This window comes from Emiliania huxleyi (genome assembly GCF_000372725.1).
Source record: "Emiliania huxleyi CCMP1516 chromosome Unknown EMIHUscaffold_191, whole genome shotgun sequence".
Lineage (NCBI taxonomy): Eukaryota > Haptophyta > Isochrysidales > Noelaerhabdaceae > Emiliania > Emiliania huxleyi.
Window position 1 is genome coordinate 54010 of NW_005200680.1, and position 11555 is coordinate 65564.

Genomic DNA, 11555 nt, shown 5'->3' on the forward strand with positions numbered 1-11555 from the left:
GAGATAGATGTTGACTTCGCCTATGGAGATTGCAAAATGCGCGAAAAGCGCAGCGCGGGGCTGGGCGCGGGGTGGGGGGAGGCGGGGGTGGGGTTGTTTTTGTTTTTTGGGCAGGTGAGGGAGGGGGCGGGGACGGCCGGGCCCGGGTGAGCCCCCCCCCCCCCCCCCCCCCCTCGGTCGGGCTACTGTGCTCCAAGTGCTGTGATAGGCACATCAAGCATTAGGCTGAACAAGCTTTTCCTCTCGCACCCCGTCTCTTTTCATTTCCTTTTTTTTCTACAGCACCCTCTTTTTTCCTCTCTGTTTTCCCGGGGAAACCATCAAATTTTCCGGGCTCTGAGCCGAGTCTGACTGAGGCTGGTTTGGGGCTTTGGGCCCAAAATCAGCCAAATCGGCAAAAAACCGGGGATTTTGCGGGTATACCTGGAAACCCCCGGGTATACCTGGAAAATACCCTGCGACCGCCTGGGTATCGTGCCGATTTCCTCAATTTTGCCTCAGATTTTGCCCCAGACCAGCTCTCAGACTCAGGGAAACTCGCGAGTTTCCAGAATGGAGCACCAAACACCCTCTGTTTTCCCTGGAAATTTCCGGAAACGCAAAGTGCTGGGGCCCCTCTGTTTTCCTTTTTGTTTGCCGGAAAAGCTTGTGCAGGTCAAATCAAGCATCGGACAAGCAGAGAGAGAGAGAGATTTTTAGCAATGTTTGACAAGCATGCATCGGCAGTGGGGGTCGTGTGTGAGTGAGTGAGTGAGCACACACACACACAAAGTGGGGGTCGAGGCAGGCCCTTAGGTTAGGTTAGGTAGGAATGTCAGAACCGCCGCCCTAAAGCGACCCAAAGAAAAAGAAAACACGTCAGCACATCCTCAAGGGCGACAATCGCGGAGGCCCTCTCCAGTCGCTGGCCTCACCGATGACGATGCCACAAAGCTCACAGGAGCGCAAAACCGACACCAACATCAAGCAAGCGGTTCTCGTCTCCGCCTTCGCGGCCGCCCTCCTGGCCGCGTCGCCGACGCCCAAGCTGGTGCTTGCACCGCTCGCCTTTGTCGCTCTCATCCTCTTCGTCAAGCTCTTCGAGCTGTACGAGTCCGCCACCCGCATCCGGCCGCTCGACGTTCCCACGCAGACGGCGGACGAGCTCATCGACTACAGCGCAGCTACTGGCCCACTCTACACCACGGACCCGGCCGGCGAGGCGGTACGAGCCCTCCAGCGCCGCCCTCGAGCCTCTCTGCCCTGCGAGCCCGCCACCTTACCCAAGCCCCGCCCCTCGCGCTAGATCGTGCGCGTCTCCAAGAGCGGCTGGGCGGCGCTCGAGCCAACCTCGCTGCCAAGGCTCTTCAAACAGGCGACCGCGCGCTTCCCAGACAAGCCGGCCCTCCGCGTGGAGGCGGACGGCGTCAACGGCGGCGGCTGGGTGACCTACTCGTGGGCCGAGTACTACGCCGAGAGCCAGAGAGTGGCGCAGTCGCTGCTGGCGCTCGGGCTGGAGGCGCACGACCGCGTCAACATCATCGGCTTCAACTCGCCGCAGTGGTTCATCGCAGAGATGGGCACCCTCCTCGCCGGCGGGGCCGCGGCGGGCGTCTACGCGTCCAACGGCCCCGACGCGTGCAAGTACATTGCGGTCCACTCGTCCGCGCGCGTCATCTTTTGCGAGGGCCTGCAGCAGGTCGACAAGTACCTCGGCTTCCGCGAGCAGCTGCCCGACTGCCTCGCCCTCGTCGTGTGGGGGGGCGGCATCTCGCCAGAAGAGATCGCCGCGCGCGCGTCGCTCCCCCGCGAGGGAGGCCGCCCGCTGCCGGTCTACAGCTGGTCCGACTTCCTCGCGCTCGGCGGCGTCGTGCCGTTGTCGGAGGTCGAGGCGCGCAGCGAGGCGGTGCGGCCGGGCCATGTGGCGACCCTTGTCTACACGTCTGGCACTACCGGCAACCCGAAGGCAGTCATGGTCTCGAATGACAACATGATCTGGACGTCGTTGAGCGCCTCGTCGCCCATCTTTGCCGAGGGCGTCAAGGCGGGAGTCTCTCCGCCCGAGAACCTCAAGATTGTCTCGTACCTCCCGCTCTCGCACGTGCTCGGCCAGATCCTCGACCTGATCGGGCCGATGGTGGTTACCGCCTGCGGGGCAGGGTACGGGCCAGACCTGCTCGCCAGGCACTACATGACGACGTGGTTCGCACAGCCGTGAACAGCGTCTCTTCACACCTGCAGCTGTGAACAGGCACTACATGACGACGTGGTTCGCGCGCCCCGACGCGCTCAAGAGCAGCAGCAGCCTCAAGAGGACGCTCGTCGCCGCGCGACCGACACTCTTCGTCGGCGTGCCCCGCGTCTGGGAGAAGATCAAGGAGGGGATCCAGCAGGTGGGGAAGAAGACGCCCGCGCCGATCAAGGCGGTCTCCGACTGGGCGAAGCGGCTCTCGCTCGCGGCGGCGCTGGACCGGCAGGTTGGGCGCGAAGCGAGGCGCTCGCTCCCCTTCCTGATCGCGCGCCACGTCGTGCTGAACCGCATCAAGGCCGCGATCGGGCTCGACCAGTGCCTCGTCCACTACACGGGATCCGCGCCGATGGGGCGCGACGTCTTCGACTACTTTGCCTCCCTCGACATCGACATCCTCGACACGCTCGGCGCGTCCGAAGCGAGCGGGCCGACGACGCTGAACACGCCGATGATGCACCGCCTCGGCACGCTCGGCGCCCCGATCCCCGGCGTCGAGGTGTCGGTCGACCACCAGCCGGGCCGTGACAAGCCCGGCGAGGGTGAAATCATCTATCGGGGGCGGAATGTCTGCATGGGCTACATGAACGACGAGGCAAAGACGGCGGAGGCGATCGACAAGGACGGCTGGTTCCACTCTGGCGACGTTGGCTCCTTCGAGGACGGGCTGCTGCGCATCACCGGCCGCATCAAGGAGCTGCTGATCACGGCGGGAGGAGAGAACATCGCCCCTGTGCCGATCGAGGAGCGGCTCAAGGAGCTCTGCCCCGCCCTGTCCAACGCGATGCTCGTCGGCGACAAGCGGAAGTACAACGTGGTGCTGCTCACGGCCAAGACAGTGCTAGACCTCGCGACCGGCCTCTCCACGGGCACGCTCGCCCTCGAGGCCCTCGAGGTCTCCTCCGCCGCCACCGACGCCGAGGCGGTCGCCGAGTCGCAGCGCGCCGGCGCGGCGTGGCAGCGGTACATCCAGCGAGGGATCGACGAGTACAACGCAACGTACGCCGTCTCCAACGCGCAGAAGATCCAAAAGTTCGTCTTGCTGCCGGGCGACTTTTCGGAGCGCGGCGGCGAGCTGACGCCGACGCTCAAGCTCCGCCGCGCCGCCGCCGTCGAGAAATACGCCGCTGCGATAGAGCGCCTCTACTCGTGATGCGAGGGCAAGCACACCGACACTCTCGTGACAAAGCTGACACGTGACAGAGCCGTCCACTCCGACTTCACAGTTCCAGTGTTCCACAGACCGCACGCGCGCACACGGTGCGGCTCGGTCTCTAGCACCCGGTCGTCGATAGCCGTATCCGCAATCCGGTGAGTGCGCCGCGCGACGGGGTCGAGTGGGGCTGGGCGTCTCGCGCGAGAACGACACACGCTCCCTCGTCCCCGCGCGTGTTTGTTTATTTGTGAGCTGTGGTACAGGTTTAAAAGGTAAGGTAACAACGTCCCTCCGCACACTCCACGCACACCACGCACAATCCACAAACGACAAAGTCAAAGATCAAAGTGTGGTGGGGGGGGCAAGCAAGCTGCAAGGGGGCAGGGCCAGGGGGGGCGGGGAGGGCGAGACCCCCTCAAGTGGAAGTGCATCCCTGAGCTGTGGTACGCTGCTACTGGTCTAGTGTGGACACTAGTAAGTTTGAGCCGTACAGGGGAGAGGCGCCGACACGCGACCCACTCTCACACCGGGGCCCCGCCTCGCTCACAGGAAGAACGCGGCTCGCACGTCGGCGAGGACGTCGGCGAGAGTCTCCGAGTCCTCGACGCCGGCCAAGTCGCGCTCCGCCCGCGAGAGGAAGGGGCGGAGCTCGGCCTCGCGGAAGAGCCTCTGCTCGACAATCTGCCGAAGCAGGGTCTCGAGCAGCAGCGCGCCGCGGCCGCCGCTTGCTGCCTCCTCCGCCCTCGCAGCCGCCCCTCCGCCCACCCCTCGCCGGGCGACGCCCGCCGCCGCCGACCCGCGGCGCGAGTCGGGCAGCAGCGGCTCGCGCCTCGCAAGCTCCGCCGTCCTCTGCGCCCGCCGCGCCGCAACCTCCCTCCAAACCAGCTCCGGCGGCAGTGGCGCCGAGGCGCGCATCTGGTAGGGCGGCCGCATCTGCTGCATCGAGAGGCGCGACGCCTGCCTCGCGATGCGGCGCTCCATGTGCATGCGCCGCCTCGCGTGCGCCTCCAGCGACTCGTCGCGCCGCTGCCGATTCTCCGACAGCCGGCGGGATAGTTCCTGCGGCGACGTGCCGGGTGCCCACTGGTTGTCGACGCCCGAGCGCGGCGGCGGCGGTGCGGGCGCCGTCCGGCGAAGGCCTTCGACATCTCTGGTGGTGGTGAGCTGTGAAGGGCGCCGCTGCTGCGCCTCTCTGAGCTGCGCCAGGCGGCGGCCGTGCTCGCGCATGCGCTCGATATAGCGGTCTCGTCCGCCGAGAGACTCGATGAAGTCGAAGGCCGTCGAGTCTCGGGGTAGAGTGTGCGAGGTCATGGCACCGATCGGAAATCAAGACCACTCAGCCACTAGACTGACCTGCCGAGCGAGAGCTAGCAAAAAAGAATTTAAAAACCGCACTCTCTCTCACAGCTGACAGGCTCGACACAGGTGCGGAACTGGCGCGTGCTAGTACTATCACCGGCACACCACCGGAGCCTAAGCGACTCCGTTAAGAACGGCAATGCACTTAGCAGCGTGCACAATTCTTTAAGCGTTGGAGCCCGTAGCCCGATGCCGATCATCCGGCTCGCTGGGTGCGCTTCTCAGCTCCCCGGCCCTGGATGTGAGGTTGATGACTGCACTCCAAGTGCTCCAAGTTGGAAAAACGTGCCAGCGTATATCGCAGAATGTGACGACTTCAATTCATCACACACGGCATCACACTTGGCACCGCGCAGAGAGTCTCGCGCAGCCTTGCCCGCGTCACGGACGACCCCTCGCTCACGTTGTTTTGGAATTGCGGGCGCACGCTGTAATTGTATCTCCCGGGGAGATTTCGATCTAGGGATAGCAGACTGGAGCCGCCGAGATGCTCGACACCGCCGTGCGCCGCCGGCGGGATCCAGTCTAGGATCCAGTGGAGGAAGTCCTCCTTGCCGGCACCTAACTTGATTCCCAAGGGCGTCAAGGGCAGATTGTTCTGGCTCATGACGTCCGTCATCATCGACAGGTGCAATCCGAAGCGCCGCTGCAGCGCGAAGCGCAGCACCCACGAGGGCAGACGGAAGTGCGCGCGGGTCGGGATCGCGTTCACGAGCGCCGAGGTCTTGTGCCTTTTTGTGCCTCTGTATGTGGAATGTGTGCTCTGTGTCTGTCGGCCGTTGTGTGTTTTAGATGAACGAACCGTCCCCCCTAGGGGTTTCCGAAACAAGATTCGTGCTGCCTCGCACAAAAGCACCGGGCAGTCGATCGCCTCGCACCGGATGTCGGGAATGTCGCGATCCGTCGCGATCGTGCTCGCCCCGTGCAGCGCATGCACGGTGCCGCGTCGCCTGCTGCCGTCGGCACTGGCGCCGGGCCTGGCGGCACTGGCGGCAGCGGTCCCGGCGGCAGTGGCGGCGGCGGGTCTGGCAGCGGCACTGGTGGCGGCAGGCCTGGCTGCTAGCAGCGGCACTCCCCTTGCCCCACCACCTCGCGTGTGTGGAGAAGTTTACCTTGCCTTACCTTAGACGGGCGCGCCCGACGTAATGCCTCCGAGCGTACCGCCCGCGTAGTTGGACGAGACGCCGAGCGCGGGTTGCCTAGTACCATACCTCCAGAGTACCGAATCCAGTGTGGGTTCATCTCCGTGGGTGGTGCGGTACTGGCGCGCGCGTGTGTGGGGCTGTAGCCTGTGTTTGGCCGCTCCGACCCGTTCACTATCAGAACCGTGCCTGGGCCACAAGAATCGCACACGGGGAGCGGCTCAGGGGCCCAGTAAGCCGCGGAATCGCCAAATGTCACAACCCACCTCACCCCGGGCTGGACCTAGTCGAACGCGAGTAGGTCCGTCGGAGTACCGCGGGGAGACTACGGCTGCTCTTGCCCGGCGCGAACCCGGAACCCCGATCGTTCTCCTTGTCGTCGTTGTCTTGTTGCCGTCTTATTTTTGGCCGTGCGTTTTGGTGTGTCAAACCGGGTGGTTGAATACGATCAATGATACATTACCACGCGGCGCTTACACAAATGCCAATTGGCTCCAGCCACAGGCACAGCGAGAGACCTCTCGGGTTCTCGCGCTAGTGAACTGGAGGAGAAGCGGGTCGAGCCTCGGCGCAGAGGGCAGCCTAGCGGGCGGGAACCCTTACCCCGCGCCCGCCGCTGCCCGCCGCTTTGTGCGCGGATCCTCCGAGCGCCACGAGGCTCCTGACACAGCTCCCGACTAGCGTCGGCTCCTGCTCAGACAGGCGCCAACCTATCAGTTCTCAAAGCGCCTAAAGCAAAACAAGGAAAACTGCGAAATTTTCTCTTTTCTTTCTTTCTGTATACAAAATGCGCCTGGCGGGCGGACCTTCTCAGCTCACAGCTCACTCCCGCTCCCACACCTCGATCTTCTTGGGCAGCAGCTGGCTCGATAGGTCCTCTCCGTGGCCTAGGCAGCGGTACTCGCCCTCGCCCCAAGCAAAGACAGCGCCATCGGCCGTGATGGCGACGCTGTGGTCGACTCCAGCCGACACAGCGACGACGCGCTGCCCTGCAAAGGCCTCGATCTTCTTCGGTAGCGGCTGGGTCTGCAGGTCGCCGTGGCCCAACATGCCAAAGGCTCCATTGCCCCAGCTCCAGACGGCGCCATCAGCGGTGAGGGCGAGGCTGTGGTAGTATCCTACCGACACAGCGACGACGCGCTTGCCAGCGAAGGCCTCGATCTTCTTGGGCAGGAGCTGGTCCTGCTGGTCGCCGTGGCCGAGGCGGCCAAAGCCTCCATTGCCCCAGCTCCAAAGGGCGCTGTCGGCGGTGAGGGCGATGCTGTGGCGGGCTCCAGCCGCCACCGCGACGACGCGCTGGCCGGTAAAGGCCTCGACCTTCTTCGGCAGCAGCTGGCGCTGCTGGTCGCCGTGGCCCAACCGGCCTCGCTCTCCACTGCCCCAGCTCCAGACGGCTCCGTCGGCGGAGAGGGCGAGGCTGTGGCCGCCTCCAGCCGACACAGCGACGACGCGCCGCCCAGCCAAAGCCTCGATCTTCTTGGGAAGCAGCTGGTTCTGCTCGTCGCCGTGGCCCAGCTTGCCTGTGGCTCCCCAACCCCAGCTCCAGAGGGCGCCGTCGGCGGAGAGGGCGAGGCTGTGGCCGCCTCCAGCCGAGACAGTGGCAACGCTCTGCCCAGCCAAGGCCTCGATCTTCTTGGGCTGCCACTGGTCCTGCACGTCGCCGTGGCCCAGCCCGCCCAAGCCTCCAAAGCCCAAGCTCCAGACGGTGCCGTCAGCGGCGAGGGCAAGGCTGTGGCCGCCTCCAGCCGACACGCTCACGGCGCGCTCGCCGCCCAGCGTTGACGGAAGGCGGGTCGGCGTGTTGAGCCGCAGCACGCCCTCGCCGTGACCGAGAAGGCCTGCAAAGTCCACCGCGTCGTCCTCCTCGTCCTCCTCGCCCTGTGCTGCCGTGCCGCACGACGCGAGCCGCCCCTCGCCGTCAATGAAAAGGCTGTGCCGCCAGCCTCCTGCCGCCCTCGCCGGCGGGTTGGACTCGCACAGCAGCGCAGCGAAGCACAGCCACCGCACGGCGCAGCCCTCGCCCTCTGGCTGCGCCGGCAGCTCGAAGCCGCGCTCTTGCGCCCACAAGCGGATGCCCTCCGCCGCAAGCGAGGCGTGGAAGAGCAGCGAGACGGCCGCGACGCGAGCGATGTCGGCGGGGTCGCAGCGAGAGAGGGCGCGCGCGATGAGCTCCGTGGGGAGGTCGAGGAGGCGGGCGGGCGGCGGCGTGCTTTGCGAGGGGGCGGCGGTGGCGGCGGCGGCGAGGCGGCGCGAGCGGCGGCGCGGCGGGGTGGACATCGCGAGAAAAAGAATTCCCGCGCAGCCATGGCGGGCGCGCCGCGGCCGCGCGCACCCTTCGTCACAATGCCAACCGCGCGCGGCCGTCGACCGGCAAGCACACGCCTCGACTCGGACACACTGCTCCGAGGGCAAGGGAGAGGGGCTGGCGGACTCGGGGCCGGTGCTTTGACGCAGCATGCCCTCATCGCTGCTCGAGCGCGTAAGGACCAGCGCGGAGACGGTCCGGCCCACCTTCCTCTTTTTTCGCGGCTCGACATGGAGCCATCGCCCCGGTGAGACCAACTACGGGGAGGGCGTGCGGCTCACGCTGCAGCGTGCGCTCTCCACCTTTCAGCTGCCGCGGCACATCTCGGTCGAGCGCTCGCTCTCACCATTGAAGGTTACGCCCCGCCTCAAGAAGCAGCGGGCCATCTTCTCCGAGGACCCGGTGTCTCTCCCCCTCTACCTCGAGGAGATGAGCCTCTCCGACTTTTGCCTCTGCCCGATGGGCTCGACCTCGTGGACGCTGCGCATGTGCGCCCACCCCCCCTCCCCCCCTCCTCCCCTCCTCGTCCGTGCCGTCGCGCGAGAGAGAGCTTGCGGGCGCGCCCACAGTTTGTGAACGAGAGTCTCACTCAGTTGGGATCTTCCCAGTCCACCAAGCACCAGAAAACTCATAAAAACAGAGCAGGCATCTCACCAGAAAATTAAGAAAGAAAGAAAACAGGCAACCCAGGGTTTCGGAGGCGGCGGCACGCCGCCACACCAGAAAAATCACGAAGTCGGAAATTATGACCGTAAATTCTTTCTCGGGAAGCCGTCGCCCGCGAACACTTCTCTCCCCGCGCCTTGCCTGTCGCGTGAATCGTATAAATAAATAAATAAAACGGACACACCAAACAAGGGGCGGGAGAAGGATGACAGGGTCCCCACCTGCGCGAGCAGGATCTTGGAAAGACGATCAGGGACACAAGTGGGCGACCGTTCTCTTTTTCGGGGTCGATGTTAGTGGCAAAACCGCGCCGCTTGGGGCGCCTGCGGCGCCCTTGGGCGCGCTGCGCGCGCCTGTTTTGGGGGGGCTAGAGCTCTACCAGCACCCAAAAAATGCCTCTTTTTCGCCAAAAGCTACAGAGGCTCTTGGAGAGCCTGTGGCCGGCGCCTTGCCCGCCGTCTCGGTTGCTCTGGAGCGGGCGGAGACACGCGAGCTGCTCGCTTCGATGCCGCTGCGAAGTCCGAGCGACTCGGACCTCGAGAGTTACAAATCAGAGCAGCCTCTCCTCTCGCCCGGCAAATCCAACCCTGCCGAAAAGAGTTCGAGCGCGGGTCATCGGCCGCCGACGGCGGCCTTCCCGGACGAGCCGCTGCGACCAAAGGCTGGCGCGGCTGCGATGGGTGTGGCGGCGCTGCTGGTTGCGGGCTACCTGCTGCTGGGGAAGCGGCACGTGAGCAGCAGCTGGCACACGTCGCACGTCTTCCCGCGCGTCGGCGGCGTCACGGGCACGTCGTATCAGCGTGAGGGCGGGCACGACCCGGGAGGGTTCGCGCTGTGCAGGCAGCTGATCGGCGCGCTGCTGATGGCGGCGCTCGGCTACTGCCGCGAGGGGTCCAGCATCTTTGCCCTGAGGAGGAGCGACCACCGCGCGATTGCTAAACTCGGCGCGCCGTCCGCCCGCTCCGCCTGCCGACGAGCGGCGACGCGCGAGGCGGCACGCGCGTGCACTGGTCCGCGGCCTGCCCCCCGCTGTAGGCGTGTTCCACTACCTCAACTCCGTGCTCTTCATCTGGGGCTTCAAGCTCTCCACCCCCTTCTTCGCCTCCGTGGTGCGGCTGTGCCTCCTCCGCCCGCCTCCGCCCTCCCCTCCTCCTCCTCCGCCTCCTCCGCCCCCTCCCTCCTCCTCCCTCCTGCTCCCTCCTCCGCCCTCCACCCCCTTCTTCGCCTCCGTGGTGCGGCCCTGCCGTCCCCGACCCGGCAAGAGACACGTCCATGACACGTCCATGACACGTCCGCGACGGTCCCACGACGGTGGCCCGCAGGCGCAGCTCTCGATCCCCGTGATGACCTTCGTCTACACCGCGCTGGCGGGGCTGGAGGTGCCCACGTGCCTCCGCACCACAGGCTCGCAGCCCCCGCTCACACAACTCTTCCTCGGCAGCTGGGAGGGAAGAGCTGGGAGGGAAGAGCCGTGGAGGCGAGGCGGAAGGGCTGCGCCATCGTCGCGCAGATCCGCTCCTCGCCGCAGTCTCATCGCGACGAGCTCGGCCATCTCTCCCCAGACCTCCCCAGACCTCCCCAGACCTCCCCAGACCTCCCCAGACCTCCCCAGACCTCCCCAGACCTCCCCAGATCTCCCCAGATCTCCCCAGACCTCCCCAGACCTCCCCAGATCTCCCCAGACCTCCCCAGATCTCCGCCGCCTCAGCCCAAGCTCGACCCCCCTCCCCCTGCCCGCCCGTGCCACAGGCGTCTGCCTGATCTCCCCACATCTGCCCTGATCTCCCCACATCTCCCCGTGCCACAGGCGTCTGCCTGATCTCCCCACATCTGCCCTGATCTCCCCACATCTCCCCGTGCCACAGGCGTCTGCCTGATCGTCCTCGGCTGCCTGCTGACCGCTCTCGGTGTGGGGAGATGTGGGGAGATGTGGGGAGATGCGGGGAGATGTGGCTGCCTGCTCTCGGCGCCTCCGCCTCCCTCGGAGGCAGAGACGCGACGTAGCGAGGCGAGTTCCCCTCTCGCCCCTGCCGCCGCCCTCAGGCTCCGCCCACCACGAGCATGCCCCCGCCGCCGGGGCTGCCGCCGGGGCAGCGGGCAGCGGTAGCCCGCCAGTGCCCGCGAGTCTGTGGGTCGGCGCGGGCTTCCTGCCGCTGCAGTCGGCAAGCTGCCGGAGCTGGGGCTTGACTTGGCGGAGGGGGACGGACGAGTAGGCGTGGGCTGCCCAGGAAGGGTCCAGGAACCTTCTAGGCACCTTCTAGGAACCTTCGAGGCACTTGGCGAGTAGGCGTTGGCTGCCTCGCGCTGCAGACTGGCTCTTTCTCGGGGCTGCTCGTGCTGCAGAAGGCGAGATCGCACGAGATCGCACGAGATCGCACGAGGTCACACGAGGTCACACGAGGCCGAGGGGCGGCGGAGATGCGGCGGAGATATAGCCGAGGCACACACCTCGAGGCCACCTCGTCTCGCTCGCGGTCACATCTCGAACCAATCTCGGCCCGTCTCGGTCCATCATCTCGAGCCATCATCTCGAGCCATCATCTCGACCCCTCTCGGAGCAGGCGCTGGTGCAAGCCTACCCCGTCGCGCTTGTGGTTGCGTGGGGATACTCGGCGCTCCCCACCCTCTTCATGCGACGTGTTTTGACCCTATCGCTGTACCTACCATTGCTCGCGAACCTCCTACTATGATTCTAAGAAA

General features: G+C 65.8%; 3 protein-coding genes across 3 annotated transcripts in view; 2 read left to right on the plus strand and 1 right to left on the minus strand.

Moving 5' to 3' along the window:
* Positions 1-907: 907 nt before the first annotated feature.
* On the plus strand, positions 908-3667 carry LCFACS1 (long-chain fatty acyl-CoA synthetase). The gene is made up of 3 exons (XM_005782202.1): positions 908-1204; positions 1286-2163; positions 2231-3667. Exons 1-3 carry the CDS (start codon positions 917-919, stop codon positions 3378-3380), a joined length of 2316 nt encoding a protein of 771 aa, XP_005782259.1. The 5' UTR covers positions 908-916; the 3' UTR covers positions 3381-3667.
* Positions 3668-3926: 259 nt separating this feature from the next.
* EMIHUDRAFT_233383 (hypothetical protein) lies at positions 3927-5364 on the minus strand (the record flags this gene model as incomplete). The annotated part of the gene is made up of 3 exons (XM_005782203.1): positions 3927-4064; positions 4254-4669; positions 5085-5364. The coding sequence occupies 3 exons, from the start codon at positions 5362-5364 to the stop codon at positions 3927-3929; spliced, it is 834 nt and encodes a 277-aa protein (XP_005782260.1).
* A 2975-nt stretch (positions 5365-8339) lies between these two features.
* Positions 8340-11555, plus strand: part of EMIHUDRAFT_468471 (hypothetical protein) — a gene marked incomplete at its 5' end in the record, with an annotated part of 3905 nt that continues 689 nt past the window's right edge. The window contains 8 exons of the mRNA XM_005782204.1: positions 8340-8677; positions 9456-9655; positions 9891-9964; positions 10178-10259; positions 10721-10762; positions 10899-11062; positions 11136-11201; positions 11417-11470. Of these exons, the coding sequence (XP_005782261.1) occupies positions 8340-8677; positions 9456-9655; positions 9891-9964; positions 10178-10259; positions 10721-10762; positions 10899-11062; positions 11136-11201; positions 11417-11470 (1020 nt within the window). The remainder of the gene's footprint in view (positions 8678-9455; positions 9656-9890; positions 9965-10177; positions 10260-10720; positions 10763-10898; positions 11063-11135; positions 11202-11416; positions 11471-11555) is intronic.